Source organism: Euphorbia lathyris, chromosome 3 (assembly GCF_963576675.1).
Source record: "Euphorbia lathyris chromosome 3, ddEupLath1.1, whole genome shotgun sequence".
NCBI classification, from domain to species: Eukaryota; Viridiplantae; Streptophyta; class Magnoliopsida; order Malpighiales; family Euphorbiaceae; genus Euphorbia; species Euphorbia lathyris.
Window position 1 is genome coordinate 18,009,819 of NC_088912.1, and position 18,508 is coordinate 18,028,326.

At 33.9% G+C, this 18,508-nt stretch overlaps 2 protein-coding genes and 1 non-coding gene across 4 annotated transcripts; all 3 read left to right on the plus strand.

Annotated features, from left to right (window-relative positions):
* The first annotated feature begins 797 nt into the window (after nucleotides 1-797).
* On the plus strand, nucleotides 798-7,473 carry LOC136222990 (putative phospholipid:diacylglycerol acyltransferase 2). 2 transcript variants are annotated; one of them, XM_066010717.1, is made up of 6 exons: nucleotides 798-1,592; nucleotides 2,382-2,557; nucleotides 3,812-4,034; nucleotides 5,008-5,291; nucleotides 5,825-6,155; nucleotides 6,406-7,473. In XM_066010717.1, the coding sequence occupies exons 1-6, from the start codon at nucleotides 1,272-1,274 to the stop codon at nucleotides 6,982-6,984; spliced, it is 1,914 nt and encodes a 637-aa protein (XP_065866789.1). In that variant the 5' UTR covers nucleotides 798-1,271; the 3' UTR covers nucleotides 6,985-7,473. The 2 variants fall into 2 exon arrangements, with proteins under 2 accessions (XP_065866789.1, XP_065866788.1); XM_066010716.1 differs by having other exon boundaries at nucleotides 800-1,592; nucleotides 6,247-7,473.
* Nucleotides 7,474-8,101: 628 nt separating this feature from the next.
* Nucleotides 8,102-8,173, plus strand: TRNAG-UCC (transfer RNA glycine (anticodon UCC)). Its single transcript has one exon. It is a non-coding gene; the product is annotated as a tRNA-Gly (tRNA).
* Nucleotides 8,174-11,990: 3,817 nt separating this feature from the next.
* Nucleotides 11,991-18,342, plus strand: LOC136221946 (uncharacterized). The gene is made up of 7 exons (XM_066009421.1): nucleotides 11,991-12,178; nucleotides 12,256-12,364; nucleotides 12,450-12,511; nucleotides 15,808-15,951; nucleotides 16,029-16,137; nucleotides 16,227-16,288; nucleotides 18,019-18,342. The coding sequence occupies exons 1-7, from the start codon at nucleotides 12,059-12,061 to the stop codon at nucleotides 18,130-18,132; spliced, it is 720 nt and encodes a 239-aa protein (XP_065865493.1). The 5' UTR covers nucleotides 11,991-12,058; the 3' UTR covers nucleotides 18,133-18,342.
* The last annotated feature ends 166 nt before the right edge of the window (nucleotides 18,343-18,508 follow it).

The following is an 18,508-nucleotide window of genomic DNA, read 5'->3' on the forward strand; positions in this document are numbered from 1 at the left end:
ACTTATAATTAGCAAAACCAAGTAATTTTAAGTTGAAAATAAAAAATTTCAAAAATTAAATTTATTTAGTAATATATTAACTATGTAACCATGCTTTTGTTTTTTCAAAAAAGTTATCTTTACTTTTAAAACATTTAATTTCTTCTAACTAAATAACAGTGTAAATAACCTGAAAATTAAAAAGTTAGACGAATTTTTTTAGGTTTAATAAATATTTACACTATTAAACTGACAAGTTTTACCTATTAGCACCCTGAACTTTTAAAATAACCAATCACATATTTACAGGTGGCTTTAAAAACATATCACATATTTATTGTTGGCTTTAGAAACCTATTACACACTTATAGTTGACTCATTGAGATCTTTTACACACAAAATTGTAAAATTATCATTTTTAACAAATAATATGACATGTGCGTGCTATAAAAAAAAACGCGTGAGTTCGTTCTGTATGTCATTTGTCTATCAAAGATGACATATCAACGATTTTATATGCAGAAGGTTGGAATGAGCTAACCGTAGGTATGTGATAGGTTTTTAAAACTAACTATATAGATGTGTGATATATTATTTGAAAAATTCAAGATGCTAAAATTTGTCAAATTTAAAGGTGTAAATATGTATTAATAAAAAATTTCCTTATTATGAATTCCTTAATAGTCAAATTTACAGCATCAACATTGACAACAACCTACCAAAAGAATTATATTTGAAATTTACCATTAATAAAAATAGAAATAATAACAGGTTGAAATATGCCATTTTTCTGTACAAACAATGAGGAAGATCTGGCTGGCTAGGACAAGACAGCATACCATGCAGAGAAAAAGCAAACACAAGTGTCACAGAAAGGAAAGTTACAAGAAATAATGGTTAGACCTTTCATCTACACTTTATATAAACACACACCCAGAAAGTTCACTTCTTTTTCATCACTATTCTGAATAAGAAACCAGAAATCAGAAAGCTCATTACACCTCAAAAGAAATTGCCTTTTTCCCCTTCAATCTTTCATCTTTTTCCCTCATTTTCTCTGCATCACATGGTTTTTGTTTTTCTATAACCTTCTTTTCACTATAATTGACCTCCATTGATCACTCTGCAACTTCATCTTCTTCAATTTTGTTTTTCCCTTTTTGGGGTTTTCTCATTCTATTTCCTAATTTCCCTAAATGGGCTGTTTTTTTATGGTTAATTTGATAGATTTCCTCAATTTGATGGTGAATTTGAAGCCTCTAAGATAGATTTTCTCAAATGGGTTGTTGTTGATGGGGAATTTGAAGCCTTTAAGCTATTCAATGGCTTTAATTCTTAGGTTTAGGAAGTTACTGTATGTGGTGCCTGTAAATTTTAGTGAAACCAAAAAAATTGGCAAGGAAGAAGATTGTTCTTCCCCAAAAGTTGAGAATAAAGATGGAATATTTACACAAAATGAAGTTGAAATTAACAAGAAGAGGAAGAAAAGGAAGCTAAGAAAAGAATGGGGTTATGTAGATTTTTGTTGTTGGATGATTGGGTATCTTTGTACCAGTTGGTGGCTGCTGGTGTTCTTGTATCACTGTTTGCCTGCCACATTGCCTGGATTTCAGGTAAGATTCTCAATTTCTAACATAATAACACTATTTAAATGATTTAAATTGTAGACTCGGTTGATATAATTATTATTTTTTTTTGGTTGCATTTATATCATATAGGTATTATTAGATATAAATTTAGTCCTATGGAACCATAGCTGATTTACCCTATACGTTTTTTAAATTTAAGTGCAATTCGAGTCTTTAAACATGAAAATAAGACTTTTTTTTTTTTTAATGTGCAATTTCATGTTTTTAATCATCCTCCAATCTGCAGCCTTTTGGCTACTTTGAATTTGCACATCTTCATTAAAATTGAGATTTAAAATTGCACCTACGAAGCTTACAATTCCGTTAATGAGACTTAAAATTGCATCTATCTTATCTTCCATTAATGAAACTTAAGATTGCACCTATGAGCCTTAAAATTGCACCTACCAGGCTTACAATTTCGTTAATGAGGCTTAAAATTGCATCTATCTTATCTTCCGTCAATGAAACTTAAAATTGCACCCTAAATATTAGATGAGGCTTAAAATTGCACCTATTAAGGCTTACAATTTCGTTAACGAGACTTAAAATTGCAACTATGAGGCTTACAATTCTTTTAATAAGGCTTAAAATCGCATCTACCCTATCTTCTTAACGAGACTTAAAATTGCACCATCTTATAAACGTTAGCTTTAAGATTCTACTGTTTTTGTTTTGTAGGGAGAGGGTAAATCCGTTTCCTCCCAATAATCATAAGGCTAAATTTGTATTTTATCCGTACTATATAACTCGTTTTGGCGTTCCTAATTTCAGGTCCCCGAATCACCAGGAGTGAGGTTGAAAAGGGAAGGATTAATGGCTCAACATCCAGTGGTTTTGGTGCCTGGCATTATCACTGGGGGGCTAGAGCTTTGGGAAGGCAAACCTTGTGCTCATGGTCTTTTCAGACAGAGACTTTGGGGTGGAACTTTCACTGAAATGTTCAAAAGGTTGTTTCTTTTACTTCAATTATCCTTTTCTTTCATCAAATTTTATGATACAAATGCAATAAAATGATAATTTTTAATCGTGTCAAAGGAGTCACATTGTTTCTGTAAATCGTGTTGTTGGGTTGTCTCCTTCAAAATACTAAGGTGTTGTTTAGGGAATTGATAACCATGTCAATCGGGCCAGATTGTCGGTTTGTTTCCTTAAAATACTAAGGTGTAGTTTAGGGAAATGTTTTCCAACCTTTTACTGATGGTTGATAATCGTGTCAAATGGGAACGGGTTGTGTCCTTGAAATATACTAAGGTGTAGTTTAGGAAGTTGATAATCGTGTCAAACGGGTCGAGTTGTCGGGTTGTCTCTTTTAAATACTAAGGTGTAGTTTAGGGAGTTGATAATCGTGTCAAACTGGTCGAGTTGTGGGTTTGTCTCTTTTAAATACCAAGGTGTAGTTTAGGGAGTTGATAATCGTGTCATCGTGTCAAACTGGTCGAGTTGTCGGGTTGTCTCTTTTAAATACTAAGGTGTAGTTTAGGTAGTTGATAATCGTGTCAAACGGGTCGAGCTGTCGGTTTGTCTCTTTTAATTACTAAGGTGTAGTTTAGGGAGTTGATAATCGTGTCAAACAGGTCGAGTTGTCGGTTTGTCCCGATAAATCATGTTATCAGGTTGTCTCTTTAAAATTCTTAAATGGTGTAGTTTAGGGAAATATTTCCCAATCTAAGGCTGGTTGAGAAATATTATCCTAAATGTAGCTGTTTTTAGCCATCGAGTCAAATGATGCCTGAAATTTTTTCAGGCCGGACATGATATTTGGCAGGAATCTCTAAAAGAGGCAGAGATTCCTGCTTTACTACTTGTTACGACACAGAGTGCGCCGTTCTCCTTATTACGGCGGTCTCACCACCATAATAAGGCTATAACGGCTGCGGATCCGCCGTATAAGCCATGGTTCCTGTACAAAACTAAAATTTTAATTTTATTACAACGTACTCGACCCCGTTGCTGGGGCTTATTAACGGGATGGTTAAAAACAGTCCCATCTGTGGAAATATTTTCCAACCAACCCTAGATTGGGAAATATTCCCCAAACTGTACCTTTTAGGTGTTTTATCCTATAAAACTTGTACCGAAATCTGTTGCCTAATCCGTGTTTATCTTTTTCGCATTTTACTTGCATTTCTCATCTCAATTCCCAAATTGATACTTTGATGAGATTAAGTGACCTTATATCAAGTTGGTATTGAAATTTGTAGGCCATTGTGTTGGTTAGATCACCTCTCTCTAGACAATGAGACCGGTCTTGATCCACCTGGCATTCGGGTTCGAGCAGTCCCGGGGCTGGTTGCAGCTGACTACTTTGCTCCTGGCTACTTTGTTTGGGCTGTTCTGATTGAGAATTTGGCTAGAATTGGTTATGAAGGAAAGAATTTGCATATGGCAGCATACGATTGGAGGCTCTCTTTTCAGAACACTGAGGTATAAACATAACTCTGATTTTCCTTATCAAATTTATCTTTAAGCAGTTAAAGAAAATAAGGTATGACTATGTTTAGAGGAATGTAACATGATTTGTTCTGATTATGAGTTTGAATTGAGTTTCGGGGCGCGGCTAATGATTTGTTAAGCTATGTCTAGAATCCTATTTAGTTCGGTTTTCCCAATTAGAATAGGAATTGAAAAGTTCCTCTTTAAACTATGAAAATCATTATACGTTTAGACCTATTTAAACAAAAGTTTTTACCTTTATTTGTGGAGTAAAAAGCGTCGACGGTCACTGAAGTTTGTAGTCAAACTTCATTTTCTTTTAATAAAATCATCGATTTTCATATTAATTTGTGTAGAAAAACTCATCGGAATGTTGACATAGCACAGAAGACCATTGAATATATGCCAACTAATCGTCATGTTGGACATATCTCTGACTTTTATGGCTGACGTGACATATCCCAGGCCACAAATAAAAAAAAAATACAAATCACACTCTTGCCCAATATGGCACTTAGTTGGCATTATAGTCGTTATCTTCGATGTCACATCACCATTCCGATGAATATTTATACACAAATCAGCAATAATGACTATATTAAAATCAAATGGGTTTTATTGAAAGAAAGTAAAGTTCAGTGATCTTTGTGAAACATTCCTTAAACTTCAGTGACCATCGTTGCATATACCCTTTATTTCGTGTTTCTAGAATATGCATACGTGTGAGCTTTTGGGTGTAATCGAGTCTCGTGGGATTTGAGAGTTTGAGACTTGGGTAAAAGATAGAGAGTTTCCTAATTTGCGGATTACTAATGAATTATGTGCTCTTCCTCGCCTGTGGATATAGGGAAAATAGGCGAACCATGTAAATATTGTGTTTCTTGAGTTAGTATTTTTCCTTCCGCATATTAAACTTGTTTAATCAATACTCGATCTAAACAGTTTCCGTAATTGAAACAAGCAGATTCGAGACCAGGCACTTAGTAGATTGAAGAGTAAAATAGAACTGATGTATGTAACAAATGGTTATAAGAAAGTGGTAGTGGTTCCCCATTCTATGGGGGTTGTATATTTTCTGCACTTCCTTAAATGGGTTGAAACACCTCCTCCGGTCGGAGGCGGTGGTGGTCCAGGTTGGTGCAATAAGTACATCAAATCAATCATGAACATCGGTCCGACGTTTCTCGGTGTTCCAAAGACTATTAGTAATCTACTCTCTGCTGAAGGAAAAGACGTTGCTTTCATCAGGTTAGTTTATCCAACCTTTGTCGCGGTTGATTTGGTCATTTAACTTCGCTCGGGGGGTTAATTGCGTCTCAGTGTCATTTCGAACTAATTTGACCTCTCGACCGAGTCAAAGGGCCTAATGAAACTTTTATCTATTGTTTTGTTAGGGTTAATTTGGTCATTTAACTTCGCACGGGGGTTAATTGCCTCTCAGTGTCATTTCGAACTAATTTGACCTCTCGACCGAGTTAAAGGGCCTAATGAACTTTTATCTATTGTTTTGTTAGGGTTAATTTGGTCATTTAACTTCGCTCGGGGGGTTAATTGTTTCTCAGTGTCATTTCGAACTAATTTGACTTCTCGACTGAGTTAAAGGGCCTAATGAAATTTTTATCTATTGTTTTGTTAGGGTTAATTTGGTCATTTAACTTGGCTCGGAGGTTAATTGCCGGACAATGTCATTTCGGACTAATTTGACCTTCGAGCAAGCTAAACAGCCATATTGAACAAGAAAATGATTCCATTTGACATGCTTGTTTTAATCTATGCAATAGAGCAATGTTTCCGGGGATTTTGGATTCGGAAATTCTCCGGCTTCAGACACTGGAGCACGTCCTACGGGTGTCTCGAACATGGGATTCGACAATGTCATTGATGCCTAAAGGAGGAGAGACTATTTGGGGTAACCTGGATTGGTCTCCCGAAGAGAGGCACGTCTGCGATTTGTCGAAAAAGACGTACCGGAGATCTTCGGTAAATGATAATACAAGTGATGTGAATGAAGTTTTCCAAGTGAAAAAGTCCGTCAAGTACGGCCGGATCATTTCTTTTAGCAAGTCTGCATCAGAATTGCCATCTTCTCAGCTTCCTTCTATCAATTCAAAGGTATTATCGGACGTAATTTATCGAGTTTTACATCCGTTTTTCGTATATTTATCGTATAGTAATGCCTACGCCGAAAATGTTATGTAAACAGGAACTTCCTGCACACAAGAATTCAGGATCATGTGCAGAGGTTTCTACTGAATATGATGAGATTAACCGAGAAAGTGTCCGTAAATTTGTGGAAAACAAAGCTTTTACAGCTGTTTCTTCTTTCAACTTACTTCGTTCTGTTGCTCCGAAAATGATGCAGCGTGCCGAGGCTCATTTCTCTCACGGGATAGCTGATAATCTCGATGATCCGAAATACAAACATTACAAATACTGGTCTAACCCGCTCGAAACAAGGTTACCTGATGCACCTGATATGGAGATATACTGCTCATACGGTGTCGGGATGCCAACGGAAAGATCATACGTGTTTAAGCTATCGCCAACCAACAGATGCAAGAGCATTCCCTTTCGGATTGATACCGCAGTTAACGGAGAAGAGGACAGTTGCTTGAAAAACGGAGTACACTTTGTCGATGGCGACGAAAGTGTGCCTGTAATTAGTGCAGGCTACATGTGTGCTAAAGGCTGGAGAGGAAAAACCCGGTTCAACCCATCGGGGAGTCGGGCATTCATACGGGAGTATAAGCACAAACCGCCCTCTAGCCTGCTCGAAGGCAGAGGCATAGAGAGTGGTTCGCATGTCGATATCATGGGAAATTTCGGGTTCATTGAAGATGTACTAAGAGTAGCTGCTGGTGCTACTGGTCCCGAAATTGGTGGCGATAGGATTCATTCAGACATATTAAGAATGTCTGAGAAAGTAAAACTTCAACTGTGACTACATTAGCGGAAATTATTAGAAGCATCGGGTTCTCTATATCAAATGGAGAACCTTCCATACATATTTTGACACGTGTAATATGATTTATAATTATTATAAGAGGTTCTACTATGTTAATTATTAAGTGGAGTCACAATAGATCGGTGCTTAATATAAGAACTCCTACATTAGACGTATAGACAATTTTAGGCGACGAAACTGAAGTCGAACCCGGATGAGGTTAAAAGAGAGAACTAACAACTGAAGAAATTGCAGGAATGGAGTTTTGTTCATAACCCCTTACTACTGATGCTGCTGTAGAGAAAAATGTGAAAAAATAACTGAAAAATAGGTACAGTTTTATGCGTTTTTTTTTGGCTCTTTAGGTGATCGGAATAAAAAAAACGTTTTTTTTGTTGTTATTATTATTATTTTTGCTTTATTATAATTTATTTTTGAACATTGTATTTATTATTTTTGAATATTTTTATTTAATTTTATTATCTACCTGTTTCTATGATGTGGTTTAAGATTTTAAAGACATTGTTTCGTAATTTTTGATGAAATTATATTACTTGTCAACAATATTTTTTAATTATTTGAATTGTTTTAATGATAGGTTATTTTAGACCTGGCAATTGTCGTGTTTCGTGTCAAAATCGTGTTATCTCATATTTATGTTCCATATGGTTTTATATGTTATAAATGTTAGAAAAATGACTTTCGTGTCAATCGTGTCGTGTCAGTCGGGTTGGCTCTGTTTTCGTGTTTTCGTGTCAGAAATTGCCACCTCTAGGTTATTTAAATATTGTTTGTACATTTTAAAGGACATATGTTACAAGTATTTTAATTTTGAGATCCTTGTTTTGAGTAAAGTGAAAAACCGTAGTCATCTCTTAGTTGCAAACGAAAATCTTTGTTCTATTTGGATTAAAAAAAATTTAGATACCATAAAAAAAGTGAAAGCATATATTTTTTTTTGTTAGAAAACACATTTTTTTTCTTCTTTTTTGATATTATTAGAAAACACATTAAATACCATATGTAAAAGATAATGTAAGCTATAATGGGTTCTGTAACCTTTTCTATAACCGAATGAATATAATTAAACAGTATTCAGATAAAACATCAACAGGCGTTTGTAGTCCAACGGTTAGGATAATTGCCTTCCAAGCAATAGACCCGGGTTCGACTCGCGGCAGACGCATTTTTTTTGGCAGATATTTGTATATCTGCACAATACCATGCCCTATTTTATTTTTACATTTTTTTTAATCTCAATATTGGTATTAGGATTAGCATTTGTCTTTTTAGGGGTAAATTACACCCATGTTCAAATATCAGTCGGTACTCAATTTTAACTAACTACTCAAAATGACCGTTAACAACCTCAAAATGAAAATATTCAAGAATTAAAGTTGTTCAAAACGACATTTACCGTGAAACCACATTTTTTATTTTCCAAAATCACATGTTTTGGAGCTTTCTATCTCTAAAAATTTACTTTCTTTCTCCTAACCAAACAACACCTAAATGACCTCAAAATGAAAATTTCAAGAATTAAAGTTCCTTAAAATATCATTAAATCTTTGAATTTTTTATTTTGAGACCGTCAACGGTCGTTTTGAGGTTTTGATTGGACACCAGTATTAAAAAAGTGTAAAGTTCAGTGACCATATTATTAAAAATTGAAGTTCAGTAGTAATAATATTAAAATGGTAAAGTTCAGTGGCCATGGGTGTAATTTATCCATCTTTTAGCCTAAAACATGTAAGTTCCCTCATCGTTTTTTTTGAAAGAAGTTCCGTCATCTTTTAAGTCTATTTTACTCTCACATGTTTTTTTAATCTCAATATTGGTATTCGCATTTGTTTTTTTAGCCTAAAACATATACAAAAAAGTATAATGAGGTCCTTAATCTTTTAAGTTTTGATTCATTAAACTCCTAAACTTTTATTAATCCTTTGATATTTTTTTATCACATTAAACCACTGACGACCAAAATATCAATCTTTTATTAACCCTTTAATATTTTTTTATCACATTAAACCACTGATGACCAAAATATCAGTTTTCAACATAGTATTATCATTTCATCTGCTTTCGAAATTTTTATTTTCACAGTTTAAAAGTATGTTTCATGTGTAATGTGGTTATAAATGAACTGTAAAAATCATAAATCAAACTGTAAAAAATATAATTTGAACCACAAATGAAATGAATAATGGTTTTTTAACTGAATTAAATGTTCACAACTAAATAATTTGATAATTAGGGGGTTAATGAGATAAAAAAAAAGAAATAAACATATGCTTAACAAAGTGTTATCATTTCATCTGTTTTCGAAATTTAGGTTAACAGATAAAAAAAATAGGTTAACAAATCAAAAAATCATTTTGTAACACAAAATTAGAGGCTTAATAAGATATATAAAAAATCAATGACTTAATGAATCAAAAATTAAAAGATGAGTTTTGCAATAATTTTAAAGTCATTATTAAAATCAAATTATTTTTAGTGAAAGTGTTTTAAATTTGTTCAGATTAATTGAACTTGGTTTCATTAATTTGGTAAATCCAATTAAATTGTGTGATTTTGGATGAGATTGTTTGCTTTGGTTGAATTTATGTCAAATAATGTGAGTGAGTGTCTGAAATATTCTGAAATAAATTGAGATTACGTTAAAGTTGATGAAATTGTGCTATCACTGTTTAAACTATATGAAATAAGTGGTTAAAGCTTTTGAAATTGATTGAAAGTAAATGAAATCACGTGCAATTCGTTTTTTAAAGTTGATTAGATTGTTTGATATTGAATAAGAATGAAATTATATTTTTTTTGTTGACATGATGTGTAATAGTTTTAAATTGAGTTTGTCCCATGTTTATTTGCAACCGTATTATTTTGAGGGCGTTTAAATTTTTTAAAAGTGGAATAAATTGTATAAGATCGATGGAAATTTATTACGTTAAATTGGATGAAATTTTGTAACTTTTTATTGGAATGGTGTGAAATTGTGTTATTTTGTTTTGTATTGATTTTTTTTTAATTTGTTTTCTTTGTTTTTTCAGATTTGGGATCATTTTTCTACTTAGTCAATATTGTACTCCTAATGTATATATTGATAGTGACATCAATATGTTTGGAATCATAAAATTTAGATTGAGTGATGACCAGCTGAGATTATTTTGTAACATAGACCAATTAATATGTCTGAATCAAAAGCAATGATGGAAGATAACTGCCTCTCACATGTGGATCAATAAAGAAGGCACGCTAATTCATCAGAACTGTCATCTACATATATACATACGAAATGTAATTAGTATTGTCAAGTCTTTATGGTCCTACGAAAGGATATATACCCCTCTACGTCCTTACACATGTATATGGCGTCAGCTAGGGTACAGATACCAAATTTTCCCCAAATTGCTTCTTAATATCTCATAAATATTATAATATGATTGTATACCTATGGTACATAATCACTGAACCCTAGAATTATTTATTCCATTATTTTCTCCTTCTCAAACTCTACTAATTTTGCAGGCTCGGAGAAAGCGTAGATTTAAAAATCAAATCTCTAGCTTAGTCAAATCCAAGTAAGTTCACCTAAAAAAATCTATATAGTTTTTATAATAAAATTTTTATACTTAAAAATAAAAATTCAATATATAAATATTTAAATTTAATATTAATAAGGCAGGTGACGGATGCTATTTTTACAAAATCCAAACCGGTCCTAAATATAAATGGACCAAGCTTAGAGATCCACAAATATCAGCATAGAAAACGTTATGAATCCCTGTAGATAGCACAGTACACTCATGAAGACCTAGGAAAAGAGTTCCTGCAAAATTAGCCATCCAGTCAACTGCTTTATTTCCTACTCCGTAATTATAAACCGTTATAATCTCTCAATCTCTCGACAATGATTGTCAACACTTATCAATGAGTCAATAATGTCGATGAAAAGCGCAACCATCCAAAACTAGAGTATTGACAACTTTCGAATCCAATTCAACTATAACTCTTCATAATCAGGGGCGGCAGATACATGGAGGGGCTCGGGCCTCTCCGACCGCCAGTACCACCATGACCAGGGGTAGTTTCGCCCCATGTCTACATTAGGTATTTGACTAAATTGATAATTTGATTAAACTTTGATTGAATATTTGATAAATTGAGTATTTGACCTAAAACTTTGATTGAGTATTTGATAAATTGTTGATTAAATACAAAATTAACTTAATGAGATTATATTTAATTATCCAATCTAAGGTGGTTCCAGCCCATTGTCTCCAAAAAAAAATTTGATGGGGTGCTGAATTAGCAGTCCCAAAATTGACCAAAAGTTAGGCCTTTCCTATTAGACTATTCCTAAATCGAAATTTCTATTTTTTTTTGTCTGTTAGACCATTTTTAAATCCAAATTTCTAATTTTTTTTGGCATGTTAGATCCTCCTCCCTAAATCTATTTTTTTTTTATTAGACACAAATTTTTTATTCGTTAACAATCTTAAACACAATTTAACTTATTTTTTACATTATTACTTAAAAATTGGTTTTTGACCATTCAGATTATAACACGTATTTATATGAATTTTTTTTGAATAAATTCGATTTAGCAATTTTTTTTTATGCTTGCACGTGTAAGGAGGGCGAGCCTTGACGCAACAGTAAACATTGTTGTCGTGTGATCAAGAGGTCACGAGTTCGAGTCTTAGGAGCGGTCTCTTGCCAAATAAATTGGCAGGGAAGGCTTGCCCCAGTACACCTTTGTGTGGTGGAATCCCTCCTCGGACCCTCGTTCAGCGGGGACGCGTAGTGCGACCGGACCGCCCTTTATGCTTGCACGTGTAAAATCCGTCCCCCAAACTGACCAATCCTATATTTGCCACTATTCATACTCCTTTTTCCGAACCATTTCCAGACCAAAAAAAGACCCCGTAACTCGACTAAAACTGCCGTAGCAATTCGGATATTAACCACAAATCCACTCAACCGTACCCCTTTTAGCATCTCACCAGGATTACCTTTTACTAACCCATCACAATTTTAATTTCAGCGAACCCATATCAGGCGGCTTCGAATGGATTACAGTCTAGCAGCGCTGAAGGTGCTGTGTGTACAACTGAAAGACGTCCGGCAAACCCCTTCACAAAACGCATTAAACCTCGGCGGCATTCTCTTCCAGCGCGCCTGGATACAAGTTCTATCTATCTCATTAACCTTTCTCGTCCCCTTTCTCTTCTACGATTTTCTCCCCTAATCCTGTCATTTCCGCAGGGCATTATAGTCTCCAACGACGGTGACGGCAATCTCATTCTCGATGACGGCACCGGTGTTATCCATCTCTCCTTATCCGATGTATTCCGTCTCCGCCGCTGGGATTTAGGTTTTTATCTGTTTCAATTTTCTTCGTTTTTGTGAATTTTTTATTTAGTGTTTTCTGAATTGAATTGATTAGTGTTATTGTGTAGGAATGTATGTGATGGTGGTCGGTGGGTATATCGTCAGTACCGGTGAGGTTCCCGTCATAAAGGTATATGTCTTCTCGGATATCTCTGCGGATTAATTATTCTTTTAACATTTATTTTTTAATATATAAGTTTTTATTGTCATTCTTTTTGGAATTGTTAGGTTTTTTTTTTTTTTGTTGAATAATTGGAATTATTAGGTTAGATTTTTTTTTTTCCGCCATTCAATTCAAATCTAATTTTATTATTTTATATTATACCAAATGTAAAAATTCGAGAAAAAATAGAAAAAAAAAGAATATAATAAAACGGAGGAATGAGATTCCACACTCAGTAAGAACAGTGATAAAAATTTCTCTATTTAGGTTTCGGAGAATAGGGATGGGGAATGTAATTCCCATCCCATCCCGTTTACATCCAACTCGCACTTAAATTATATCTATGGTTATTGAAGTTTTTAGTTTAAAAAAAAGTTAATGAATTTTGGTTTAATAAAGTTGTAAAACTTTTTTTATTTATTCAATAAAATTATTCCAACTAATTCGGATAAAAAACATTACTAAAATGGTGATATGATAACACGTCGAAAAAAATTTACTTTTACGTATTACTTGGTAACTATGTGTATGCATGCGACAAAAAAAAATAATAATTATTTTTTTTCTGTCATATTATATGTAAAAGTCAATCATTTTCAATCAGTCGTGTCATTGTTCCGGTGAACTTTACAGTTTGGAATAGCTGAAATAAAATAAAAAAAAATAATGAATTTATTGAAGCAAAATATAGCTAAGCAGTTAACTGAAACTCACCAAAAACTTCAATACAATATAATTTACCTCCATTAACTTGGTATAAATTTTGTAAAATTTGATAAATTAGTCTAAATATAATCATTTTTAACAGGGATAAGATATCAAAATATGTCTATGGTTTATAGGGAAGTATCAATTTGGGCTCTATCTACAAAATAACACTAATATAAGTTTAACGTTTAAAAAACGTACCAATTTAGGCCTCCGTAACGGAACGTGACACGTTGTTCATATTACTCCGTTAAATTCTAATTTCTCTCCCCACTTACAATTGATAGAACTTAACGGAGTAATATAACTCGTGTCACGTTCCTTATTCGATGCCTAAACTGATACTATTTTTTAGACGTTAAGTTTATATTGGTGTTATTTTATATGTGAAGTCTAAATTGATACTTTCCAAAAACCATAGATTTATTTTCAATTTAGGGTAGTTTTGTCCAAAATGGGTGAAAGTGTCTAATTTGGTAACTTGGAGACAAGGTGGGTTAGATATGTAAATTGGGTCCTTGATGGGGTTCAGATTAGTAATTAGGAAAAATTACAAAACTAGGTCAAATGGGAGGCCCATTTACATATTTAACCCATTTACTCAACCTATTACATATCTAGACTAATTTTGTGTGACTTTCCAAAAATACCCCCAATATTTACGCGCGGCTCGCCCCATCCTGTCTGACTTCGCATATTCCATACTATGTGAAGTCTGCGAAGTAAATGTTTGGGTTTGCTTGATGAATTTAGTTCGCATATGCGAAGCCTGGATGTGTTTTGAAGCTAATTCGCGAAGTGGTATATAACAAAAAAGGGCAAACAACAACGGATTCTAACATTAAAATCATAACATTATCAAAATTTACAACAAGATTGCCACAATAACGACATTCAAATCATAACATTATCAAAATTTACAACAAGATTGCCACAATGAACTCTACTAACATTATCAAAATTTACAACAAGATTGCCACAATAACGACATTCAAATCATAACATTATCAAAATCTACTAACAAGATTGGCACCATGGGATGGACGTGTCCCATGGTGCACCCCGAGATTGACACAACCTCTCCTAACGAATCATTTCAGGAGTGAATGTGTCAATCTTGGGGAAGTTCATCCCTATACAGGAAGGAAAATCATCTTCCCTGCAGCTCAGTACGCCGCCTTCCAGAAAGGGATGTTACGTATTCAACCATCTACAGAAAAAATTAACCGTGTTAGTTATGAAAAAGGACGATTTTGGATTCGCGAAATGAAAATTAGCGAAGCATGCGAATGTAAATGTGCAGGGGAAAAGGTGATTTTACTTCGCATAACGATTTTTTCGCGAAGTCTGCGAGTTCTGAAACGTAAGGATCTATTCGCAGACTTCGCGAACTAATAGATTCGCGACGTAGATCCATACGTTTCAGACTCTTTCTCTTCGCAGAACGTCGCGAAATCATCAATACACGAAGTAGATCATCACTTTCCAGGCTCGTTCTCTTCGCAAAGCTTAGCGAAACCATCGATTGCGATGTGAATTCATGATAAAACGCAGAAAAAAAAATAGATACTTACATTTTTCGCCCCTTTCACCCCCAAAAGCGACAATAACAATATGATAACATGGAAGAACGAAAGAAATAACGTAGAAAAACCATTTCTTTGATGGTAACAAGAAGAAAGAAACCAAGCAACGAACATGAAGATGAAAAACCATGGCTTTGTTTTCTAGGGTTCGGAAGTTGCAGAATCAAGAGATGAAAAGAGGAAAATGAGAAATTCATTGTGATTTTGACGAAATGGTGCAGATTTCGTGCAATTGAAAGGAAGAAAGGAAGATCAAAAGTCTTGAAATCATTAATGCAGGAGCAACTTTTCGCATAACCAAGGAGATAGGGGGGAGCGGTGATTCGCGGAGATAGGGGGGAAGTGGGAAGGTCAGGGGTATTTTTGGAAAGTCACACAAAATGAGTCTAGATATGTAATAAGTTGAGTAAATGAGTTAAATATGTAAATGGCCTTCCCATTTGACCTAGTTTTGTAATTTTCCCTAGTAATTATTAGACCTGTCCACGGACCCGGGTACCCGCCCGGCCCGCCCAGGCCCGTGTCCCTTGGACCGGGCTTGGACAATAAAAATTGTTCATCGGCCCAGCCCGACCCAAGCCCGCCAAACCCTGTCTATTTTTTGGGCGGGCTTGGGATTAATAAAAATAACACGGGCCGGCCCAGCCCGGCCCGCTTATTAATATTAATTAATAAATATATATTTATATATTAAATATTTATTTTTAAATATAATATTTATTTTTTTATAATTAACAATTATATATATATATTTAGGTGGGCTTATATGGGTTGGGCTCGAGATTTGATTTTTAAGCCCGAGCCCAGCCCGGCCCGAGCCCACCTAAATTAATTGTGGGCTGGGCTTGGGCTGAGCATTTTTACTTAAAAACCCGAGTGGTCCGGCCCGAGCCCGACCCGGCCCGGCCCATGGACATGTCTAATTTATCCCTTACTATTATTACTAACCCATCACAATTTTAATTTCAGCCAACCCATATCAGGCGGCTCCGAATGGATTACAGTCTAGCAGCGCTGAAGGTGCTGTGCGTACAACTGAAAGACGTCCGGCAAACCCCTTCACAAAACGCATTAAACCTCGGCGGCATTCTCTTCCAGCGCGCCTGGATACAAGTTCTATCTATCTCATTAACCTTTCTCATCCCCTTTCTCTTCTACGATTTTCTCCCCTAATCCTGTAATTTCCGCAGGGCATTATAGTCTCCAACAACGGTGACGGCGATCTCATTCTCGATGACGGCACCGGTGTTATCCACCTCTCCTTATCCGATGTATTCCGTCTCCGCCGCTGGGATTTAGGTTTTTATCCTTTTCAGTTTTCTTCCTTTTTGTGAATTTTTTAATTAGTGTTTTCTGAATTCAATTGATTAGTTAGTGTTATTGTGTAGGAATGTATGTGATGGTGGTCGGTGGGTATATCGTCAGTACCGGTGAGGTTCCCGTCATAAAGGTATCGTATGTCTTCTCGGATTTCTCTGCGGATTAATTCTTCTTTTAACATTTATTTTTTAATATATAAGTTTTTATTGTGATTCATTTGAATTATTAGGGGGTAAATTACACCCATGGCCACTGACATTTACCTATTTTAACATTGTGCCGATTGAACTTAAATTTTTAACCGTATGTTCACTCAACTTTATTTACACCCGTGGCCACCCAATTCCTCAAAATGTCAATTGACGGTCTCAAAATAAAAAATCCAAAGAGTTAATGATAATCGAATGAACTTTAATTTTTGAAAAATTCCGTTTTGGATGTTGTTTGGTTAGGAGAGAGAAAGCTCTAAAAAAGTGATTTTGGAAAATAAAAAATGTGATTTCATGATAAATATCGTTCTGAACAATTTTAATTCTTGAATATTTTCATTTTGAGGTTGTTAACGGTGAAGAGATAGTTAAAGTTGAGTGGTCATCTGTATTAAAAAATGTGTATTAAAAAATGTGAAGTTCTGTGGCTATACTGTTAAGGATTGAAATTCAGTAGCCACACTGTTAAAATGAACAGTAAAGTTCAATAGCTATAGATGTAATTACCCAATTATTAGGGTTTTTTTTTTTCGAAGATTGGAATTATTAGGTTAGTTCACTTTTATTTTATTCTTTCTTCACTCAACTCAAATCTAATTTTATTATTTTATATTATACCAAATGTAAGAAGATTGAGAAAAAGAAAAAGAACGTAATGAAACGGGGAATGAGATTCCCCACCGAGCAGGGGCAGTAATAAAAAAATTCTTCATTTAAGTTTCGGAGAATGGCGATGGAAAATGTAATTCTCCTCCTGCCCCGTTTATATTCCTACCTAGAGTTGACTGAAAGATTAATTTAGTCCAACTCGCACTTAAATTATATCTATAGTTACTTAAATTTGTGATTAGTTTAAAAAAAGTTAATGAATTTTCGGTTTAATAAAACTGTAAAACTTTTTTTTTATTTATTCAATAAAATTATTCCAACTAATTCGGATAAAAAATATTACTAAAATGGTGATATGATAACACGTTGAAAAAAATTTACTTTTATGTATTACTTGGTAAGTATGTGTATGCATGTGACAGTATTTTTTTTTTTTCTATCATATTATATGTGAAAGTCAATCAATCTGTCGTGAACTTTACAGTTTGGAATGGCTGAAATAAAATAAAAAAAAATTAATGAATTTATTGAAGCAAAATATAGCTAAGCAGTTAACTGAAACTCACCAAAAAACTTCAATACAATATAATTTACCTCCATTAACTTGGTATAAATTTTGTAAAATTTGATAAATTAGTCTAAATATAATCATTTTTAATAGGGATAAGATACCAAAATATGTCTATAGTTTTTAGGGAAGTATCAATTTAGGCTCTATGTATAAAATAACACTAATATAAGTTTAACGTTTAAAAAATGTACCAATTTAGGCTTTCGTAATGGAACGTGACACGTTGTTCATATTACTCCGTTAAATTCTAATTTCTCTCTCCATGTACAATTGATAGACATGTCGTGTCACGTTCCGTTATTCTATGCCTAAATTGGTACCATTTTTTAAACGTTTATATTGGTGTTATTTTGTACGTGAAGCCTAAATTGATACTTTCCAAAAACTATAGACTTATTTTAATACCTTATTTTTTTTTTAAATATCTAAAATTTATAAAGCTTAGACTAATTTGTTGTGGTCGGATAACAGGTTCATAAGATGGTTGATCTATCATCATCTCCAGATCGAGAAGCCATGTGGTATCTTGAGGTCTTGGAGGCTTATAAACTCTTCTACCAGCCCTTGATTGAAGATTTTTTGTGATTTCAACTGGATAGACTTTATATTTGTAAATTTACAGTTATTTGCTGTTTTTAGCTTACTTTCCGTTAGTGGTGACAATCATCATATTCATGTCAGTCAATTTTGAGTTAGTATCAAAATGAGTGTCAATTTACGTATCATGTTTAATTTTACTGTATACATATGTTAATAATAGTGACTTTTGAAAATAAAGGAGGATATGTTACAATTTCTAAATATTTTGTCAATTTTTTTTATTAATATGTTAATCTTAACCATCCAAAAATATGGTAATATCATGTTGGAGTGTCATGCAATGTATTTATAACAATATAGGGATTCGAGTCGTGTTTGCAACAACGGTTGAAAACAAAGGCCACCTCGACTGTCTAGGCGC

What these genes read in the sequence shown, in the direction of transcription:
- LOC136222990 (XM_066010716.1), top strand. Translation starts at nt 1,272, where the DNA reads ATGGGGAATTTGAAGCCTTTAAGCTATTCAATGGCTTTAATTCTTAGG. An exon ending in TTCACTGAAATGTTCAAAAG is followed by an intron (nt 2,558 to 3,811) that starts GTTGTTTCTTTT and finishes TGAAATTTGTAG; the next exon opens with GCCATTGTGTTGGTTAGATC. An exon ending in TTCCTTCTATCAATTCAAAG is followed by an intron (nt 6,156 to 6,246) that starts GTATTATCGGAC and finishes TTATGTAAACAG; the next exon opens with GAACTTCCTGCACACAAGAA.
- LOC136221946 (XM_066009421.1), top strand. Translation starts at nt 12,059, where the DNA reads ATGGATTACAGTCTAGCAGCGCTGAAGGTGCTGTGTGTACAACTGAAA. An exon ending in TCTCCGCCGCTGGGATTTAG is followed by an intron (nt 12,365 to 12,449) that starts GTTTTTATCTGT and finishes GTTATTGTGTAG; the next exon opens with GAATGTATGTGATGGTGGTC. An exon ending in TCCAGCGCGCCTGGATACAA is followed by an intron (nt 15,952 to 16,028) that starts GTTCTATCTATC and finishes TAATTTCCGCAG; the next exon opens with GGCATTATAGTCTCCAACAA.